We start from the raw sequence: 22088 nt of genomic DNA on the forward strand, positions 1-22088 counted from the left end.
TAAATGTGGAGGAGTTTTTACTTGCAAGTTTTGCAGCTTTTCCTGTTGATAAGCTGGCCACTGTGGCCATTCATACATACATTCACACACATTCGTTTAAACACCAATCAATCAATTAGACAAAAAATAAACGTAAAAACAGTCCCTGTTTGTCCACTATCTACTATTAAAAGAGTTTAGAGGAGCGGTTCCCAACTCCTGGGCCACAGACCGGTACCAGTCTGTCAGTCGTTTGGTACCGGGCCACGAGAGTTAAGGCTCGAGTGTGAAATTTATGGTTTTCAGGGTTTTTATAATTTAAAAAAAATCATTTTTATCGTTAACTCGGTTTCCCTGGGTCTTTTCCTGTGTGTTATGAATGCATTTTCTTTTTTTTGGTACCGGTACTGGTTTTATTTTGTTGTATTTATCCGCAACACCTTAAAGACCGGTCCGTGCTGGGGTCCCCTGGTTTAGAGAATTTAGAGCAGTTTCATTGTTCTGCTCTGAGCCACTTAAGTTCAAAGTGGGCTGTTTATGGACGATGATGTAAAATGACTTTCACGTCTCTGCTCCAGCTCAAAACACGGCAACTAACATACTTTAAAAAAAGAATTCACAAGAAGAGAAACCTGTGTGTTTTGAAATTTAGAAGACTGATGCTCTTTTTTTATTTTTGTTAATTTTTTTGTGTGAGAATCTCTCTGAGCTCTTACTAAAATATTTTTATGGTTCTGCCAGACTCAGTGAAAGTGTTTTTGTAGTCTCTGGTATATTTTTATTAAAACAGTTTACCTTGGCAGGAGTTATATATGTTCAGATTAACCAACAAAAGTCTGTTAAAGGGTATACAGTAGTTTGAGCTCCAGATCTGCTGGCTCCAATCCTCTAATGGGATCTCAGTTTCCAAATCTTCTTTCCATGTATTTGGCTTATGATGGGAAATGTCTGGTTGAGTACAAACTGTAAAAATCTGATATGATGCTCCTTTTAAACCAATCCCTTGAGAAGATTATTTTGGTAAGTATTTGTCTGTCCATTCATTCTCTTCCATATATCCTTATCAGGGTCGCAGGGGGAGCCTGTCCCAGCTACCACTGGGTGGGATCCTGGCGGAAACCTGGACAGGTTGTCAATCTGACTATCAATAATTTTATTTGAGGTTCTGCCAGCCTTTCAGCACTCTTTCCCATTCTTAATGTCGTATTTAGTGGTGAGTCAGACTAAATTTCGTCCCAGATCCAAAATTTGGAGACAAACCGATTACGTACGATTATGAACGATGAACATGACACGTGAAACAAGCACAAATGTAGAACATAACGTCTCATTTGGAGGGAAAAGATGAAATAGACGGGTCTTTTTCAAAAAGATATGGCTGTGAATAAGTGTGGTATGCATGATGCAAAGTTTCGTTCAGATTGCCCCACTCATTATGCAGAAAATAGGGTACATACAGACATCTATACATCCATACACTGTGATCATTATAATTAGGTGCTGAATTATATTATAATGAAGTCAAGGCAAGTGGATCTATTCAGCAGAAGCGATGTTCCAGCAGTGCAGATGACGGGTATTTGATAAAATGAAACATCCTTGCTTTGCAGCCTTCATTTTGTTAGGAAGTCATTTAAATATGTGACACGGTTGCATTGTCTGGTCATTGTTATGTTACAGCCTGTTGCTTTATTTTATGATCTGAGATGCCATCAGACACAAATAGTGAAGACCAAAAAGTTTAATCACACAGATGATCATCTTAAATTACTAACAAAACCTGTTAATGCTAAGGAAGGATTATTTGTAGACTTTTGCTCAGGCCTGGTTTGTAAATTGGCAATGTGCCATAGCTCTTCTTGTCGGTCCAGGAGTCGCTAGTATCTACTTGATTATAACTCCTCATCAAGCCTCCTCTGTCATCAATCTTCTTTCTTTTACAAGGGTTTTAGGAATTGAGGCTTAAAGGACAGAGGAGACGAGGTGGCACCACAGAGAGAAATAAGGAAAACTATGATGTGAAGATATTGCTTTATTAGCGACCACACAATCCCAAAGACCTACATCGCACAAAAAGTGGCTTCCTACATGCCTTTAATTGTGGGAGTCACACTGAACACACTGCAGCATTGTAAATAGCCACAGCTGCTTGGTTAACAGAAGAAGGACAGCAAAGAGCAGCGCTCTAAGGCTGCTACCGTACACAAGCAGCAGGACTCTGCTTACACTCAGCAAATATGAAAAGATTTCCTGGACAGATAGCTTAGCCTCAGCGGGAATACTGTTTACTGTTAACTAGAGGGATCAAGTCACTGCTAAAGTTTGAGAATTGTTTTATGTAAAACCAGAGCTTGACTTTTTTGTGGTAAGATTGGGGTAACCACGGTTACAGCTGTTACAGGTCCTTCAATGAGAAATATTTCTGACTTTGTTTTGTTAGATCTTTAACTGATCTAATTTATCTTCTCCAACGAAGCTGAAATTTCTGAAGCTGTTTTCTAATTTTGACTTTTTTCGGTTCAGTCGCCCTCTGAAGATAGATGGGAGACCCATAATTAAGAGAAAATTCAATATTTTGTGCTATTAACTCATGCGGATCCCCCTAGGCTGTCCCTGCTACTAATAAAAACTGACATTGGAAAAAAACGAAAAAGTTAGTTCTACTTCCTGTGAAATGGTAAAAATGGCCTGCATTTGTATAGTGCTTTACTCAGTCCCTAAGGACCCCAAAGCGCTTTACACTACATTCAGTCATTCACACACTGGCAATGGCAAGCTACGTTGTAGCCACAGCTGCCCTGGGGTGCACTGACAGAGGCGAGGCTGCCGGACACTGGCGCCACCGGGCCCTCTGACCACCACCAGCAGGCAAACATGGGGTTAGTATCTTGCCCAAGGATATTTGGCATGCAGCCAGGAGGCAGCCTGGGATTGAACCACCGACCTTCTGATTAGTGGCTGACCTGCTCTGCCACCTGAGCTACAGCCAATGAAATTATTTTTTTGATCAATTACTCAGCTGTTGATTATGAATATGGCTATTCATATATTTCTGTTGCTCGTACAGCCACCAAATAACTGAGTTCCTTCCCCAACAGGAAGCTTTTTTCTGCTGGTCTTGTTTTTGCGGTCACCACCCACAGTTAGACCCACAATAGGCTGGTATGGATGCACATCACTGCAGAAGGCCCTTCCCTCTCACTTGGTCATGTATTGGTAAAGTCAGTTATTTCAAATTTGAACCATAAAAACAAAACCAAAAGTTTTTGGTTTTGTTTTTTTAATGTTTGAATGACATTAAAGTTTTTCTCTCACCAAGCTGTCGATCCATCCAAGATATATAAAAAACAAACAAGAGAGATGAAAGAAAAATGGCTGATTTATGGCTGATGCATCATACATTATTAATAACCCGCAAATATACTAGTTTTAGTTAAAAAAAAAAAAAGTGAAGCATGGAGGTTTGCAGAGTATTCCCTTTCCTGGGTTTTTATAGTAATCATGTTCCAGCATCACATGTAAACATGGTTTTTAGTTTTTTTTACCTTAGCCCCATTTCTTTCCTGACCCAGTTTATTCTGTGAATGTAAATGTGGAGCGTCTTTGGCTGTTGGTATGTGATGCTGTATCGTATCGCAGCGAGCTGTGTCGGGGAGATGTGCTGTGAGGGTTTTTAGATTCAGAGTATAGGCAGCAAATGTTCAGAGGCACCAGGCTGTAGACCAGAACCAGGCCTCAGGACACCTGCTGCTTAAAGAAATAATCTTTATTAACTATTTCTGTGGTAATTATATGTAATACTTTTGTATTACTTCCTGTCAATGGCCACTGAGCCCGGGTGGGTCAAGTATAGGTAACAGATAGATGGATGGACTCGTTCCCACTTTATCTCACCCACTGAAGTCTTAAAGAAAAAAAAATGACTCTCTGACATTATCTCCAATTATTCTCTTTACTTTGAATTAAAAACAAGAGCAAACAAACAAAATAGATCCATACAGTTGACATATTAAAGAAATGTGATTGTTACCGTCAAACATCGAATTCCAAAACTGACACTAGTTTATAAAACATAAAAACGCCTCAAAATCAGAGTTACATCTGGATCCAGGTTTGTCTGCATAAGTTTGTCGATGGTCTTTACATCACTGCAACAGTAACAGAATTACACAGACAGCAGCTACTTTAGTGACTCCAGATTTGAAAAAAGTCAAAACCAGGAGTGCTACCACAATGTGTAACACAACAGGCAAACAATATGGTCAAACCACAGAGTCCTTTACACACCATGGCTGCACTTACAAAAAATACAAAGACAGTTGATTCTGAAAACTTTGGCATTTTAGGAAAATTCTCTTTATATATATCCTGGCTTTTAGTTTTGATACTTTTGTCCAAAATTCCTAAAACTTTATGAGGATTTTTTGCAAAGTGAATGATCACAACATACTCCAACAGTAGCCTGATCAATCAGACCAAATAAGTACGCAGAGAAAACTTTAATAACTATTATCACAAAATTAAATCCATTTTTTTTATTTGGCCTGATAAAATAAATGACTGTTATATTCCACCTAGCCATCAACTCTGTGTATAGAGATGGATGATACGTGTTGCATGTATAAAACAATGAAATACAACAGAATACAAAATTATTCCTTCACATGAAATTAAAATGGAACAAAGAGAAAAGTTACTTAGTCAGTGGCTCTAGCCTTACGACACCTCTGCTTCGTTTCTTGTGCCTAAATCATCAACCAAACCTGCTAAACATAACCTAGTTAGAGATACTGTAGGAGGGACATAATTTTGTAAAATACTACCAAGTCTTTCCAAATTAAAATTACATTAAATCTTGTTAAAACAGGTTTTCACCAAAACAAAAGAAAAGAAAACATTGAAATTATTACCCAACCTTTCTTTTTTAAACCATAATTAACATCTGAGTACCTACAGTTGATTTTGCACTTTGACCTTAGCAAATAAAAAGAAAACATAATTTCACAATGATTGGGATAGAATCCACAAAACAATTTAAATTAAGACCTGGGTTTAAAACAAACTGAATTTAGTCAGGAATTCATTGTTTCTATATTATTGTTGGCTTAATTAGCCACTTAGCTATTCTCTCCCACGGGGCCCACACTCATTGAGTCAGCCCTTAATGCTGATATTGATTAAAAAACGGACAGTTCCAGAGCTCATGCTTCTCTTATTTCATTACTGTTGTTTACAAGCAGCCTCGCTGCTCTGATCCTAAATCTTTTATCGGTTCTCTTACATCTGCTGTTGGAAAAACAGGTGAGGCAAACAGTAACTAACCCGGCTACATTATCCTTTAGCAGAAAAATCCTTTCCCTCTTTCAAACAGCAGACCTGACAGTCACTCTGTGTGATATGTAGAGCAACAGCTATCACATCTTTAACCTTTTTTTCTTTCTCTGAGCTCCCTTTAACTTTCTTGGTGGATGTGAAGAATTCTACATCAGTATGATATTGCCAGTTCTTCAGAATGGAATGACTTAGAGAAGAAAATTTCAATGAACCAACCAACAAACAAAACGTATTAGCTTGTAAAATTACAAGCCAATACCATTTTGTAACTTTCTATTACAGTCCACTTACAAAAGCCAAGCTAATATTTGGAGGAACTATTAATATTAAACTTTAATAAGTTCAGATACATTCAGCTTTTACTCCCACCTCTGCTTCGGGTTGCCTTTGCTTTCCAGCACTCTTGTTAACCCTGTTCTGCAGCATCTCCTGTTATTTGATTGGTCTCAACAATTTGTCTACAAGGAAAAAAGTTGTTGCTTATGAATGCTGATAACATCAATGTCTCATACAGGTCCCACAACGCTGAGCATGTTTAGCCTAATAACAAATTTATTGTTTCACTGTGGCTTTGTACCACAGAAAAACATCATCCAACACCATATTTCATTTTATTACAATGAAGTGAATTGTACATCTGTGCAGGGGCTTCTAAAAAAATTCAATATCCTCTGTCTTTAGAGAGATTTAGTAATCTTTAAAATTAAATTTCAACCACTGAGTATAATGATGCTGTTTTCATATGAGCAGGTATTGATGGTTTTCTAACACTTTAAAAATCACTGGCTGTTTAGTCACAATGCAGAGCAGAACCAGAGAAGCTGTCTGATGCAGAAGATCTGCTCCACAAAGGGGTTAAAATAATGCTTTTCATATGAGGCATAGATAGGTGTCCACAAAACACCTGACATGTTAAACTGCAACTGATTCATTACTTGGATGATGACTTCTCAACTCCAAGGACTTAATTTTTGTTAAACAGCTGTTTTTTCAACATCCTCTCAGTGTATAAAACCACTGAAACAGCAATGTGTTAAAAAAAAAAGGTGCTTTCTTTTTGCTCTCATTATTCATTGAATCTTTGCCATGACGATGCCATCTGTTTCATCTAGTCTAATTTAAATTATTGAGTAGGTGTGTATTTTAACTGCATAACATATGCAACACCATTTATTTAGTCAATGGAGCTTGCAAAGAAAAGCGTCTGGACTTCTTTAAGTTGCTTGAAGACGTTCACCTCACATCTGAGAAGCTTCTTCAGTTCTAAGGTCAAATGGGGAGTACCTAGTGGGAGTATCCCCCCCGCAGAGGGACAAAAGGACCCCCTGATGATCCTCTAATCGCCTGATCCAAGGTGTGAAACTGGGTGTGGTTCCCAATCAGCCAGGGTTTCGGGTGAGCTCATAGTGAAACCTGGCCCCACCTTATCATGCGAATTCCATTTATTTACTTTCCTTTTGTCCTTTCCTTACACTTGGTTAGTGACTTTTGGTGGGATGTTGGGTGCAGTATTAAAAGACAGTGACTCACTTAAAGGTACCCTGCAAAGATTTTGGCTCATGGCAAAGTAATACATAACTATGTAATACGACACTGATGGTCGTGCTATCAGTGGGAGTTCCCATATTCTAGGTTTTTAACCAGTAGGTGAAATTATTTAGCTCTCACAGTGACTGCTGCTGAGGCTCATTGGGACCTGCACTAACTGAAAAGTTGGGTTCTGCTAATACTGTGTCATTCTGGCCTCTTTGAAACAAGCTCATAAACAGAGTGGGTTTGGTAAGAACTGCTGAACATAATTGGTGTTTGTTTTAAACACAACTCCACAGGGCACCTTAAACTGATTCCTTACTCCTTACATAGTGATGCTTGGTCAGAAACTTCTTCTGCTCTAATTCTAATAATGGGTGCACCATCTTATCTTCATTTTCAGTTGGATTTAAATGAACTAAACACCACAGGATTACATTTACCTTCAGGCTCATTATTGCCTGATCCATACATTGATGGACTCCGGGTAAACCGTACCAGGTGGCACTTTGCAAAAGCAACATTAAAGGGATATCCAGGGTGTCAAAATCTGAATCCATGTGGTCCAGACCAAACATCGCTATGTGATGAGTTAGGGGTGAGACAAGGTTGGTGTGTGCATTCATAGTGCAGACAGTGATTTTCACAATTTTAGACCAAGCCCATGCAAGTGTCAGGCACTGAGACTGAGTCTGAAACGCCGCTCCAAATATTTCCTGGCAATAAATCCATGGTGCAAGCTCACCTTCATGCACTGTTCCAGCTACTTTCCTCCTTTCACATCCTTCTCCTCATATTAGCAAAAACAGTAAAAAACAAAAAACAAAACACACTAGATAGTATATAAGCATTATTTTTTTTTTGGAAATGTCATCATAAAAATGCCAGTGTGCACGGATAGTTTGGCTTGAACATAATATAAACTATGACCTTTACAGTGGATACAACTGCACTTAAATACACTTTTTCCTGCCAATCAAATGTCTCCTACTCTGCTGTACTCATCCTGCACCATGTCAGCTTCACTAATCATCCTCTCATTTGCATATAAAATCTATTTAACCTCAACAGTCATATACGTTTATTCACAAATGTGCACAAAATACAAATATAGATTCATTTATGGATTCTCTCTAATTACTGAATGTCTGCCTCAGACATGTTCTTTCTTTTGTTGTTTTCAACATAAAATACAGAAGCAGCAGAAGTTTTTTTTTCATCCCCTTTTGACAGCTTCATCTGACCTCTGCAAGTGTCTGGAGTTCTGGTGTATTAGGCTCGTCCTGGCTCTTCCTCCTCCCAACACTATCATCTGATAAGGTGGCAGGAAATCCAGTCTAATCCCCACTGATCCACCCAAAGGTATGATAGAAGGTAGACACCACATGACTGATGCCAGGGAGCTGGCAAAATGAAGGGGCAGCTGAGGTTAGAGCAGCTGAGCATCCATGGAAAATGTAGTTATGTGAACAATGTCTGACTTTTTCACCCTTGTTGTCCAAAGTGTTGTAACAAAATAGAACTGTTTTGTTGGGATGTGCCCAACTGTGTTTCACATCATCCACACGGACGGTACCGTCTTTTCATCTCTCCGATTTGACTCTCAGACTGGAAGATAACCTTCAAAGATTGTTTGGTGAAAAAAAATTAATTGATATGTTTTTCAAGAGTAATTTTGTCTTTTGTGGCAGTGTACAAAAGATTCTGAAAGAGCAGCGAGACTGAAGATGGGGATGATGATCTGTGATGCACATGCTTGTTTACAACATTTTTGAGGAGAATCACAGACCTTGTTCACCTGATCTGTTGATGAAGCTGTGTGAATCTGAGGAAACTGTTGTGGAAATGTTGAGCATTTAAAGGCTTCTTCTGCTTTTTCAGTGACCTCTGTATTTCTGAACCCCTGACTTTGAGGCACATTGTCTTTGGCACTTAAAATCTCAGACCCTTTCCTACTGAGTACACTGTAACCACAGAGGGGCGAAACTGAAATTGCTTGCACTGGATTGGCCTTTAACCAGGATTTTGTTTCAGTTTCTTACACACAGCTCTCGTCTTTGTCTCCCTGGCTTTTGTTCTGCCTGGATTTTTCCATCTCCTGCCCAGGAGAAGAGAACTCTTTTGCTCCACTGCTACAGTGTGCCACTCCATTTCCTAACTTCCCGATGTCTCCCAAAGGTAGCTGGGTGGAGCTGTAAGCCAGTGGGGGGATGGTGTTCACCAGTATAAGCTGAAGAGGTTTCTTCTCTGGCTGGTACTGGCAGCGAACGTATCGCAGAAACGCGGCGCGGTACGTCTTATTGAATAACGTGTAGACCAGTGGGTTGACTGCAGAGGACAAGTAGCCTACCCAGACGAAAACATTCAGCAGACCTCCCATGACTCCCGGGTCACAAACGTCAGGTTCACACACCACCACCAGCACGTTGGTGATGAAAAACGGGCACCACATAACCACAAAGAGAAAAAACACCACCCCAAGGACCTTTGAAGCCTTCTGCTCGTTGCTGATCGACTGCATGGTGCGGCGCCCAAAGAGAGAGCCAGATATGCTCCCACGGGCGCCACCCAGCCCGCTGGTGCTCCCTCTGCCTGTGGCGTCACGGCTTATTGATCGCCTGAGGAGTTTCTCGGAGGACAAAGATGTTTGTGGAAAGAAGCTCAAGGTGAAGGTAGTGCTCCATTTGGGCCGTGGGACCAGCTGGTCCAAGCAGAGGGTGGCTTCGTTCTGCAGGGCGTTGATGGTCAGGAAATAGGTGACGACCATGATGGTGAGGGGGATAAAGAAGGCCACGAAGGAGCCGACCAGCACGAAATTGTTATCTGTCAGCAGACAGCTGCCATCTTTGAAGACCTTAGAGTGGTCTCTGAGACCCAGCACAGGAATCGGCATTGAGATCCCTACAGAGAAAGACAACAGCAGAGACATGAGGAGAACATTACAATTAGATAACAACCTCTGTGATTCGTGTAGATATTAGTGTTTGTGTCTGTACCAGAGGAGATTAGGGTCGGCTGGTGAGAGGAAACCTGGCTTTGTGCAGCAGTGGATGGATTTTCACATGAGTTTAAGTTTTATAGTCATAAATCAAAACTATTATCGGAGCATACTGATTTGCAGGCTTTATCTGTGTAAACAAGCAAAACTTTTTTGGCATAGAGACGCTGAAAAAAGTTCACGTCCCACAGCCCACGGTTTCTATCACTCATTAACAATAAAACAAAGATCCAAGTTACTTAACCTCCTAAGACCCGAACTCTTTCATGGCATGCATTTTAATTTTTTCTTTGCTATTTGGGTTGATTGGGACCCGATGAATGTAAAAACAAAGAATTACCAGATTTTTTGTTTTATCACCTAATTTTTATTTCTGAGACAAATGAGATCCACATATGAGGACATTGGTTTTAAATTTTGATAGAACAGTGGCAGTATAATGTCCTCGTAAGTGGATATCAGGCCCTTGTAGAGAAAAATTAAGTATTTTCGTCCAGACATCCCAAAATGTGATGTCCACATATGTGGACGCCAGGTCCTAGGAGGTTAAAGCTCAGCTTATTTTTCCTTAAGAAAATGACATTCATCCAACTTCACGTCATAGAACTACACCTGTGGTGGCTCCTTGTCTCACTCCAGGACCCTGCCCCACAGTTTGAAACCACTGATTTAGCAGAAGTACTGTATACACACAGACAGTGTGTACATATATTTCACATATATTAAATCAAAGGTTTATGTAGTCAAATAATTGTTTGTTAAGTAAAATATAGACTGAATGTATACCAATCGAACACACTTATTTGACCAGATTCCATTAACTTTAACATTTCACGTTGCAATCATGTAACAAAATTACATGGATTACATTTAAATGTAATCAAATTACTTTAAGTCAGATCTTTGAGCTTAAATATTTCTTTTGAGTGGAGCTCACCAGTCTGCTCTATTTCACCGCATGAACACAACAGTTGGACCGTATCTGTTCCCAAATAAAGGCGTCAAATTTTCCATTAAGTTTGCAGCTAAAACAATTTTTTCCATTTTTCTGTCTGTCACAGTGTGGGAGGAAAGTGCAGGTTTGCCTCCACCTTACTCCTGTGGGCTGAATCTGAGGTTTGACAGTGTTTCCTTCTCTCTCTGTGGCTGACAGTAGCAGTTCACCTTGCATACTTGCCCATTTTATTACCCGATATACATCGGCTTTAAAACGTTGAACGGTGAACTTCCTTTATTGTTTTGGGTTATTTGTTCTTTTTAATTGTCTGCAGGGGCTTTGGCAGTCACACGTTGTGATAAATGTAATAAGAAAATGTCTTAAAAAAAGGTTTTGGATGATACTAGCAGGAACTGGGTAGAAGGAGATAAACTGAGCAATCTCCAGCACGCCATGTTCTCATTACCGGCTCATAACAAATAGAAGGAAAGTGACAGAAAGAGACAGAGATAGAGCGGGGAGAGGAGGAGGGCGAGATGGTTGGAGATGGACGGGCGCAGCGAAGGTAGACTGAAATTGTTGCTGCACATTAGGAGCAGGAGGGTCAAAGATGGATAATTCTCATTAAGTTTGGCTGGTTTGACAGAAAACTGGTTTCGGTGCTTCACTGTGAAGCTTTGCAGCCCTCATAAAAGAGATATTTACTCCCATCCCAGTCGGCCTTCGTCTTGCTTTATTCTCAAGAGAAAGATGGTGCAGAAATGATCAGCCAGTTAATCAGTTTATTGACAACAGTCATGCATGTATAATTTTGAAACGTGAAACAGAAACACCATGACAACAGTGTTTCTGGAACATAGAGGAACATACAGCTGCCTGCTTCAGGGAGCGTGGGTGGGTGGACTGTCATCCTTCTACTTTAAAAGTATTGATGGTATTGTATTTAAAGCTGCAAATGCTGTAGTACAGTTTCAGAAGGTGCTCTGCATTACAAAACACAACAATGACAGCAAAATCAGTAAGATACATCATCTGGGAATTGTATTAAAGCAGCTGTAGTAACTTTGAGCTGTTGCTGGCTCTGTTGGTCCTCTAGAAAGCACAAAGGACTGTAAAAGATTTGGTGACAGTCCAAAGAGCTGTACATATTTCACGAGTGCTTATGCTTTATTTGTGTAAAATCTGAAATGAAAAAAAAAATCTGGTTTTACAGCTGCTTCAGATACTAAAGTTTGTTTTTTGATTGGGAGAAATGTGAACAGCTTTGAAGATCTTTGAAGAGTGTGCAGTCTAATAGGCAGCTTTAGAGGTCGTGATAACCTGTGTGTGATTATGATAATAATACAACAGGACTTTGTGCCACTTTGCAGCCTTTTTGTCTCTTTCCACCTGGACTTTAATATGATGCTTTTGAATCCTTGTTTTGAACTTTTGAACTTGTTACAATGTAATGTTGAAATTCTTGCAACGTCACTAAAACAACACTAAAACACTAAAAACAAAAGCTGACCAGTTATTTGGAAATATACTGTGGTGTAGTATTATATAATCAAATAAAGTTACTCATGTCCAGGTATTAACAAATTAATACCCATTATCCATTGCCTGCTCCCATAAAAGTTTGGTTAATGAAAGTAAAGTAAGTAAGTAAATCTTGCTTCCATTATCTCACTACAAACGTCTTAAAGTACATTTAAAAAGAATAAAGACTATCTATATGAAATATGATATTGTTCTCTTAAAAGGAGTTTTGGACTCTCGTCATGTCCTATTGTGGTTGGATTTGATCTCTTTGCCATTTAATCTCTTCATATAATTTTTGTGTAGTTTAGGTTGAGTTTGTCAGAGTCTTTAACTTTTGGTCATTTCTGGCATGTCTTATTGCTTGATTAACCTTCTAATGAGAAACATTAAAGATGGATTTTACCCAGAGCCGCCCTGACACTTTGGGCCCAAGACTCTTACGTAGCAGCCTGTCCCTCCGTGACAAATGCAAACTCAGACACGCTCACAATGTTTGATTGAGAGCTGAAGAGTGCTTTTAGACTCGAGGCTCACAGACAAGCATGATATGGCATCTGCTGTGCTGTTATTAAACTCCATGGTGATAACATTCAGGCTAAATGTCGATGTGCTATCAAGCTCCTCATTACAAAATTACATTTTGTAGGTGAGTAGAGGCTGTCTGCTGTGGATATGTGGCTTTGTATGTTTTTAAAAAGCAGGTGATTAGGCACAGACGTATTTTTCATCATTACTGTGGAGCGGTTAGGCAGCTGACGGACTGAAGGTGTCAGAGAAAAAGAAACACTGAAAAACAGAGCTGGATTCAAAGAGAAAGGAAATATCATTAGTAACTTTAAATTGCTGTCTGCTTCATATCCAGCCGATCAAACGTTACTTGTCGAGGTGACGGTGATACAAGTCCCTGGATTAATTTTGTTCTTCAGATAAGTCCCTCAAGCATCCATCACACAGAATCACAGAAATCAAAAGCTAGTTGTTGTTTTTTGTGTTTTTTGCCCTCCTTCTCTTGTCCCTGATGGCAAACTCAACACTGAGGACATGAAACAAATCGGACAGGAAATATTATATCAGAGGTGGAAAAGAAGATGAAAGACGATCAAGTGGGAGAAAACAGAGGGGAGGGAGACACAAAGGAGATGAAGAAGAAGAGAGAGATGATGGAGAATGCTTCAGTCTGGAAGTATAAATCAAGACATTTAGGAGAATCAGTGCAGCCTGTAATCTGATTGGAAAATGCTTCAAACAGCTGGTTTGTGCTTAGAACTCTGAAAGCAAAAAAAAGATGACTATAAGCGTTTTATTGTACTGCATTCATCTGATAAAAGCAGTGATTTCTTTTAGTTCTCTGTACCTGCTTTAACTGCGAGGTGTGGAGGTGGAATGAGCTGTTAGATTAAGGAACAGGGGACTATTTTTCCTGCCAAGAAACAACTTTGCTTAGATGTGCATTAGGATTTATATGGGCCAACATAACTGATAAAAAGATTTTATAAGAAATTTGTCACTGGGGATTAGGAAACTGAGATCTGTAGAAATAGAAAGACACAAAGAAGCTTTCAGGAAACTTGCTTGGGGCACTTTCTTACGTGTTGTTATATTGTATAATATCTGTTTGGTGCAAATACACACAAAAAAGGAAAATTAGGTTAACAACATCATCAATTTACCAACGAAGAAGAGGGATTTAGGAAGCAGCGTGAACAGACTGCAAATACAGAAAAGACAAAATAGCACAAAATAAAAAAAAAAATCAGTTTTTTCATTGCTTGAATTATTCCCATTAATAGCTGCTTACATAATATGAACATCATTATATGAATTAACAGATGCAGCCGCTTAAAATGGCTCATCCCTGACAGGACAATGATGGATGCCTGATGTAGTCCTGACCGATTACCGGCTGATAGATGAGCGTAATATCAATTTAAAAATTATAAAATAAATTCACGGTCATAGCGGAAAATATTGCACTTCTGCCTGCTTATTCAAGTAGTCTGCTACTTAGTATATCACTCTTTTTTTATTAATCTTGGGGTAACTGTGAGAGCATGTACTCTCCTCCCAGAAACCAAAAAAAACCCCACCACTAAATAACAGGAAGGAAAACCTTAAATTTATGGAAGTCACATAGTAGTAGACTGCATTTATTGTAAACAACAATTTAGGCTCAATAAAAAATGAAGTTCTACCAGTCTCAGAAATAAACTCCACATCTGGTTTGGGATCTACAAGGAGGCTTGTGTGCAAGAATATTATTTTTCTGTATTTAATTTACTTTTAAATTGTATCTATTTGTTAGAGTATAGATTTGAATGGATGAATGAGGAACTGTTTACTGGAAATAGTTTTGGTGATTTGCACAGTAAAATGGTAAATGGCCTGTATTTATATAGCGCTTTTCTAGTCCCTAAGGACCCCAAAGCGCTTTACACAACCAGTCATCCACCCATTCACACACTGGTGATGGCAAGCTACATTGTAGCCACAGCCACCCTGGGGCGCACTGACAGAGGCGAGTAAATGTTTGAATGGTCAAACTAACTGTAAAGTTTTATCCATTTGATTTAAGGGTTTTTTTTTTTAATATTTTAATGGGTGTAGAGGTTCACAATGAAAGCTATTGCAGAATGTGAAATTCATTTCAGTTTTATTTATATAGCATCAAATCAAAACAGTGGCCTCAATGCTTTATGTTATTAGGCAGACCGTACAATAATCAGTGTCGGGAAGGTTACTTTTAAAATGTATTCCATTACAGAATACAGAATACATGCCCCAAAATGTATTTTGTAACGTATTCCGTTACGTTACTCAATGACAGTAACGTATTCTGAATACTTTGGATTACTTAATATATTATCATGCTTTTTACAACAACGTGAATGTACTATTGCTGTGTGATTTATTACTATTACTGAAGTTCCGCGGCTCCGAACTGTAGTAAAGGGACCTCTGACTAATATGGCGGGGTCCCTGTCGGCTCGTAGCCGAAAAATAGCTTTACTTTGTTGTGTGGGTCAACTTTTCTTGCGAGAGACAGAGAGAGGCGTTGAAAGGCTGCTCCAACGGAACTTATTGTTTCGGAGGAAAACACGAACACAGCGTACAGTCGAGTCTTAATAGCTTACTTACAACTGGGCTCGTCAGGCTCTCTTCTTGGCTGCAGTGGTTATTATTATATTTACATGCTTCCAGCTCCCGTTTTTGCTCGATGACAACTCGTACCTTTCCACTCCCCTTTTTCTCCCTCCTCGCGCTCACAGACACATAACGTGTATGGCAGTCCATTCTCCCTGCAACACGGACTACACTGCCCATGATGCTACATTCTTTAGAGCTATGCTTGTAGCATTCTGCCTGTTAGCTTAGCACAACAACAACAACAACGAAAAGGCGCTCTCTCACCCAGGAAACACACAGTCGCAGAGAGAGAGAGAGCGTCGCCCTGTAACCATGGCAACCGTAACGCTGCCGCCTGGAACAACAGAACGTAGCTGTCAAACAAAACCAAACAGTCCTGACCCGCCACAATATGAAACAGGAAAATACCGCCGTGTAATCCATTTATTTCAATAAAGTAACTGTATTCTGAATACCACCTTTTTAAACGGTAACTGTAACGGAATACAGTTACTCATATTTTGTATTTTAAATACGTAACGGCGGTACATGTATTCCGTTACTCCCCAACACTGACAATAATACAGAGAAAATCATCTATAGCTGACAATCCAAGTCAAAGGTTTTTTGAAGAATGCGGCATTTCTTGGTTACACTCTGCAGTTGAGTGAAAGGGGTGTGTTTATAGTGGAAAACAGATACGCCCCAAGGAATGAAGGGGAGAATCCCTGTTGGCTGACTGTTGGCTGACCTCTGGTTAAAGCCGGCAACTTTGAATGGCAGTATCTATTGTTGATGAGACGTCAAAAGGACCACAGATGAAACTACAGGAATACTACAATCAGAACTGAAAGAGCTGAAGAAATGTAGCAGATTTACAACCATTTAATAACTTGCATGCATTTTATCTCTATTATTTGATACCAGATGTTCCACAAACTTGTGTTGTAGGATAATATATTTTGAATTATGATAGCATATTTATCTTCACTCAATGCTTTTGTAAATTTACAAGGATAAGCTCTAACTCCAGTCAACATGCAGCTGTTTTTGAAACACCTGCTTGTTCATCTAAGTAGGGAATCATAAGATAAGATAAGACTTTATTGATCCTACGATGGAGAAATTTTTTGCATTGAAAAACAAATTAAGTGCAGTGCATACAATCCTGCAGATGCAGGTCAGGAGCTGCAGTCTATGTTCATATCATGAGAATGTAGAGAATGTGATCTCAGTGAACTCGGTGAATTTTCTACTGTTTTTGTGTGTTTACAAAGCAGTCCATAGAGCTGCAGTTCTACAGATGGAAAAAAACTTTTGTTAGTTTTCTGTCTGGAGCTGAAAGAAAGGCTACTGTAGCACACATTCAGCCTCGAGGCAAATGGACTACTAAGGAAGATATTGGGTTTCTCTTCTCTTGTGAAAATGATCAACCTTCAGAGAGCTGAATTCAAAGACACTCACACAACCTTTTTACTGCTGGTTTGTTTGATCTGTGAGTCTTGATTTGTTTGCCATAGAGGTTTGCAGATGTGTCGTCCGTTTGAGCTGTTTGTGTCTGTTTTTGGCTAAAGTGCTGCTATGAGATGATTCAAATGGAGAAAATCCAGTGCTCTGCTCTATCAGAGCCACTGAGGATATAGTGATGAATATGAAATCAGTGATTCATCACTGGTGATAGTCAAATCCATGAGTAGTATCAGTAGTCATTACCACATTATTACAAGAGTACTCATGGGCCAGACCTCACCCATCTTTATACTTGGCCTTAATTTTGGTCTGAAATACACAGTTAAAATAAATTTTGATCACACTATCCACAATAGAGTCAAAAGTACTTTAATGTGTAGTTTTGCTATAGGCATCTCATGAACATACACTCACACATTCAAATCAAAAGCACATGACATTTCTTTCCTTTGTTATTTTGGACTTCTTAAGAAATTTTCTTCAGTTTGAGAAATTTCAAGAAAGTTGTGATTCTGAAGTTAACCCAGAACCAACTAGTTCAATAAATGCTGTTTCTGGGCCAAAGAAGAAGATCAGGTTCTCAATCATATAAAAGAGGAGTAGAGGAAATAGATTGTAAACCTATACAAATATAGATATTATCTTGAGACTGAAAAATAATGCAACCACAACCACATGAGGGTTTTTTTCTTCCTGCCAGCCGTCAGCTCTGGGTTGTAGCCAGCAGACTCTGTTAGTTAGATGAGGGTTTGTTCACATCACAGCAGCAGCTCTAGATGGATTAGAGTCTTATTTCCTGCTGTAAATATGTTGACATTCAGTACTGGAAGACACCAGGATGACAAGTGGCTACAAAATTGGCAAACATGTCGTGGTGACAAAGACTCTGGTCTTTGCTGTTGGCTTTAATTAGTCAATTTTTCACAAAGAGTTGGCAGCATCCAAGTCATGTTATTCTTCTGTTAAATCCATTTTAATTCTGACCTTTGAATGGGCCTGTTTTCTATCTTCATGCACGGGACTGTGCCATTCATGTCTCCAGACGTGAATGTTTATTTTGGATCTTTCTGCAGCGCCCTGGATCATAATCTCTTTTTAATTAAATTAATTTTACTATTGGTACAGCAAGCTGCAATATGACAAAGACAACAGTAAACTGCACTTAAAGGAAAAGTTGAAGGGTATGGAGGAAGTATACTGAGGCTTTTCCCTTTCAAACTGAGAATGAGATAAATGTCACTTATTTGAGCTTAGTGTAAGTCTAAGTTCTTGGGTAATGTTTTCATGAATGTTACAAAAACGAAAATTTGAAAATTCTATTGTTTTCTATTTAACAGATGAAAGGTTTTCAGGTTCTCCACAGTTCAGTGATTGCTTTGTCCCAGTTCTTTTGCAGCAGGTTTTGAAATTTGACACAATTAACAGGAGTAAAGGTCACTGATTAAACAAAGATGCATATGTCCTGTTTTGGTGAAATTATGCAAACTGTGGGCTCAGTTTTTTGTTCTTAGATAAAAAGAGAAGGACCCGGTGTGGTCTTCTGCTGTTGTGCATTGAGAGATGCTCTTCCAAACAACAAGTGGTTATTTGAATTACTTTTGCCTTCCTGTCAGCCCAAATTCTCCTCTGAGCTCTGGTAACAATAGGGCATTTGTGCCAAGACAACTGCCTCTCACAGGATATTTTCTTTATTAGGCCAGTCTGTGTGAACCCTACGGATGATTGTGCGGGAAACTTTCAGTAGCTCAACAGTTTCTGAAACAATTTATGACATTCTTAAGTAACTCTGAGTTCCACAATCAGAGTCACCTAAATCCCCTCTGTTCCCCTATTCTGATGCTCTGCCTGATCTTAACCATCTATATGCAATTAGTTTCTGCCAAGTTGCTGAGCACTTGGACACTAGCAACTGTTTATAAGTGATGTAAATGTTTTGCATTTAACTGTATGTTGTTTACCTGAAATGCAGTTTCTTCCGCTCACTCTGAAGCTTTCTGCCTCGTGATCATTTATTCACATAATATCAGGTAAGAGCCCCAGCAGGAGGTAAAGCAGCAAAAACAAAAGAAGACTTCAGTACTGAGTGACGCAGATGTCTTCTCTCTGACTTCACTGAGCGGAAAAGTGAAAACAAGCCTCTCAGGAAATGGTCTGTAATAAATGTGGTTTGTGTCAAAATATGTTTCCACTCCAGTGAATCAATATTTGTGCTGTTCATGCTTAACAGGCAATGCTAGAAATTCATGAGTCTTTAAAGATGTTTGTCCCACACAAGCAGATGGAGTCTCACTTTTACGAATGTCTCACACATCAACTGCTGTTACAAGGAGATACATCTGGCCCTGTTTCCAACATCCCTGTCTCATTTCTCCTTTCTTTTTTGTCACCTAACACTTTTTTCTATACATTTCTCCTCTTTGATATAATCTCCACTTTCATTATAATAGCCATGTTACAGATTGTGACACCTAAATTGTTTGTTATTGCACAAACAATGTGCTGATTGTTATGCAGTAGCTCATCTGCATAAGGTAACCTGCTTATACATCATATCAATACTCTTTCTATCCAGTTTTCAGGTGCATTTTGAGTTCAAACCCTGATGCTGAGATTCTGAAAGTATTTTCATTTCAAATTCTAATAATCTTTCAGGCTTGGTTAAATACAGTGTTTTGACAAAGTACAATGAAATCAGACTGAGTGAATATATTATGCTCGTGAACCATGTAATTGACAAATAAAGGGAAGCTTCCCCTTTTCCCTGGCAAGCTTAGCAGCTGACCCACATAGCCCATATTGCTTGGGTAGCCATTCACAGACAGAAAATGAAATGTTAGACAAACATAAATTAGAACACTAGGCACTTTGTTCTAAAAGGTTCTGATTCCACTTCAAGATACTCTCTGGTATAAATAGATAACTATGCACTCATAAAATAGAGCTTGAATAATTTTACCTTATATAAGGAATTTCCCAAGCAAAATATATGTAGCGCTGTACAAATGTTTTAAACCACCCCTGATTTAGGCCATGACTGAGTGTCCCACTGTGTGTTTTTCTAACCAGGTGATGCTTTTATTGGATTGGCAGCGCGTTTGGGATTATTGTCATGGTGAAAAATGAAGCCGATTCCAATCAGACACTTTGCAGACAGTATTGCATGGTGGATCTGGCAGTACTTCTCTGCACTTGTAATTCTATCAATTTTATCAAGATGTCCAACACCACTGGCTGAAAGTCAGTCCCAAATTATGACAGAGCTTCGAGGTGTTTTACAGATGGCTGTAGATGCTCAGTGTTGTACCTCTCTCCTCCCAGTGTTGGGAAGGTTACTTTTAAAATGTATTCCATTACAGATTACAGAATACATGCCCCAAAATGTATTCTGTAACGTATTTCGTTACGTTACTCAATGACGTAATCTGAATACTTTGGATTACTTAATATGTTATCATGCTTTTTACAACTACGTGAATGCACTATTGCTGTGATTTATTACTGTCACTGAAGGTCCGCGGCTCCGAACCCGTAGTAAAGGGACCTCTGACTAATGCAGCGGGTTCTGTGTCGGACTCGTAGCCAAAAAATAGCTTTACTTTGTTGTATGGATCAACTTTGCTAGCGAGAGACAGAGAGAGGCGTTGAAAGGCTGCTCCAATGGAACTTATTGTTTCGGAGGAAAACACGAACACAGTGTACAGTCGAGTCTTAATAGCGTACTTGCAACTGGGCTCGTCAGGCACTCTTCTTGGCTGCAGTGGTTATTATTATATTTACATGCTTCCAGCTCCCGTTTTTGCTCATGACTCATACTTTTCCACTCCCCTTTTTCTCCCTCCCTCGCTCACAGACACATAACGAGTATGGCAGTCCATTCTCCCTGCAGCACGGACTACACTGCCATACATTCGTTAGAGCTATACCTGTAGCATTCTGCCTATTAGCTTAGCACAACAACAACAAAAAGGCGCTCTCTCACCCAGGAAACACGCAGAGAGAGAGCGTCACCCTGTAACCATGGCAACCGTAACGCTGCCACCTGGAACAACAGAACGTAGCTGTCAAACAAAACTCAAACAGTCCTGACCCGCGACAATATGAAACAGGAAAGTACCGCAGTGTAATCCATTTATTTCAACAAAGTAACCGTATTCTAAATACCACCTTTTTAAACGGTAACTGTAACGGAATACAGTTACTCATATTTTGTATTTTAAATACGTAACGGCGGTACATGTATTCCGTTACTCCCCAACACTGTCTCCTCCTCTCTCCTCTGTACATAATACTGATGCATTTATTATTAAGGTCTTTTACATCAAGCAGGAACGATTATGTGGTGATTCAGTTTTAACATTTACTCTTCAAAAAAACTGTTCATGCCTATGGCTGCTCTCAGGATTAAGTCAGCACAGCGACTTCACCACATGTAGGGGTCTGTGTCAAAATAACACATCTAAAAAATCTAAAAATTTAAAAATTCAGGTCCTCATTTTTATAACAATGGCCAAATTTATCTACAAGTTCTTATGATGTTTTCAGAGAACACTTGAAGGATGTTTATAATTTTTAGTTTATCATTTGCCGCATTCTAAAATCCTTTTCAGGGTGCTTTTGAGGCCTGTGTGTCTGTGGTTTGTGAGTGCAGCGTAATGCATCTGTAAAGAAATACATGAACATTTCAGTTATGTAACTCTAGAGATGTTCTCACTATCTCACACACTCGCACATCATCAGCATGCATTCATGCATGTCAGTGTGAGCATCTACACCCTCCTATCCTCCTCTGTGCAGGAATGTGTAAGTCCTGATGCTAGGTCCAATCAGATCAGACTATAACCTCAGCTCACTGCAGTAGCTTGAGCAGGTGTGAGTTAACAACAACCACAACACTCCGACAAGGAAGCCACCGGGCTCCGCTCTCCTCCTTTCTCAGACAAACTCAATCCCTAGGAGGCGGGGTAGTGTGCCACTGAGGCGTGTTCGGGGTGCTCCAATGTGCCTGAAGGCAGGACTGGCTGCCTGCCCCACTGACATCGCATTATTCAACTCATCGTGATGTTGACTCTGTGGAGCCTCCGCTTAGTTGGTAGGTTTTAGCCCTGAGGTTTTTGCATGCATAGTATATTACACATAAAAGTTCTAAGCACTTACAGGAGGCTTTCAAATATACTGCAGGGAACATTTTATATT

The 22088-nt window shown here is 39.5% G+C and overlaps 1 protein-coding gene across 1 annotated transcript in view; it reads right to left on the reverse strand.

Annotated features, from left to right (window-relative positions):
- Positions 1–6668: 6668 nt before the first annotated feature.
- Positions 6669–22088, reverse strand: part of htr2aa (5-hydroxytryptamine (serotonin) receptor 2A, genome duplicate a) — a 93707-nt gene continuing 78287 nt past the window's right edge. Inside the window, exon 3 of the mRNA XM_040022017.1 lies at positions 6669–9744. Coding sequence (XP_039877951.1) covers positions 8882–9744 — 863 coding nt within the window. The 3' untranslated portion in view covers positions 6669–8881. The remainder of the gene's footprint in view (positions 9745–22088) is intronic.

This window comes from Simochromis diagramma, unplaced genomic scaffold, assembly GCF_900408965.1.
Source record: "Simochromis diagramma unplaced genomic scaffold, fSimDia1.1 OVJJ01000322.1, whole genome shotgun sequence".
Classification (NCBI taxonomy): domain Eukaryota; kingdom Metazoa; phylum Chordata; class Actinopteri; order Cichliformes; family Cichlidae; genus Simochromis; species Simochromis diagramma.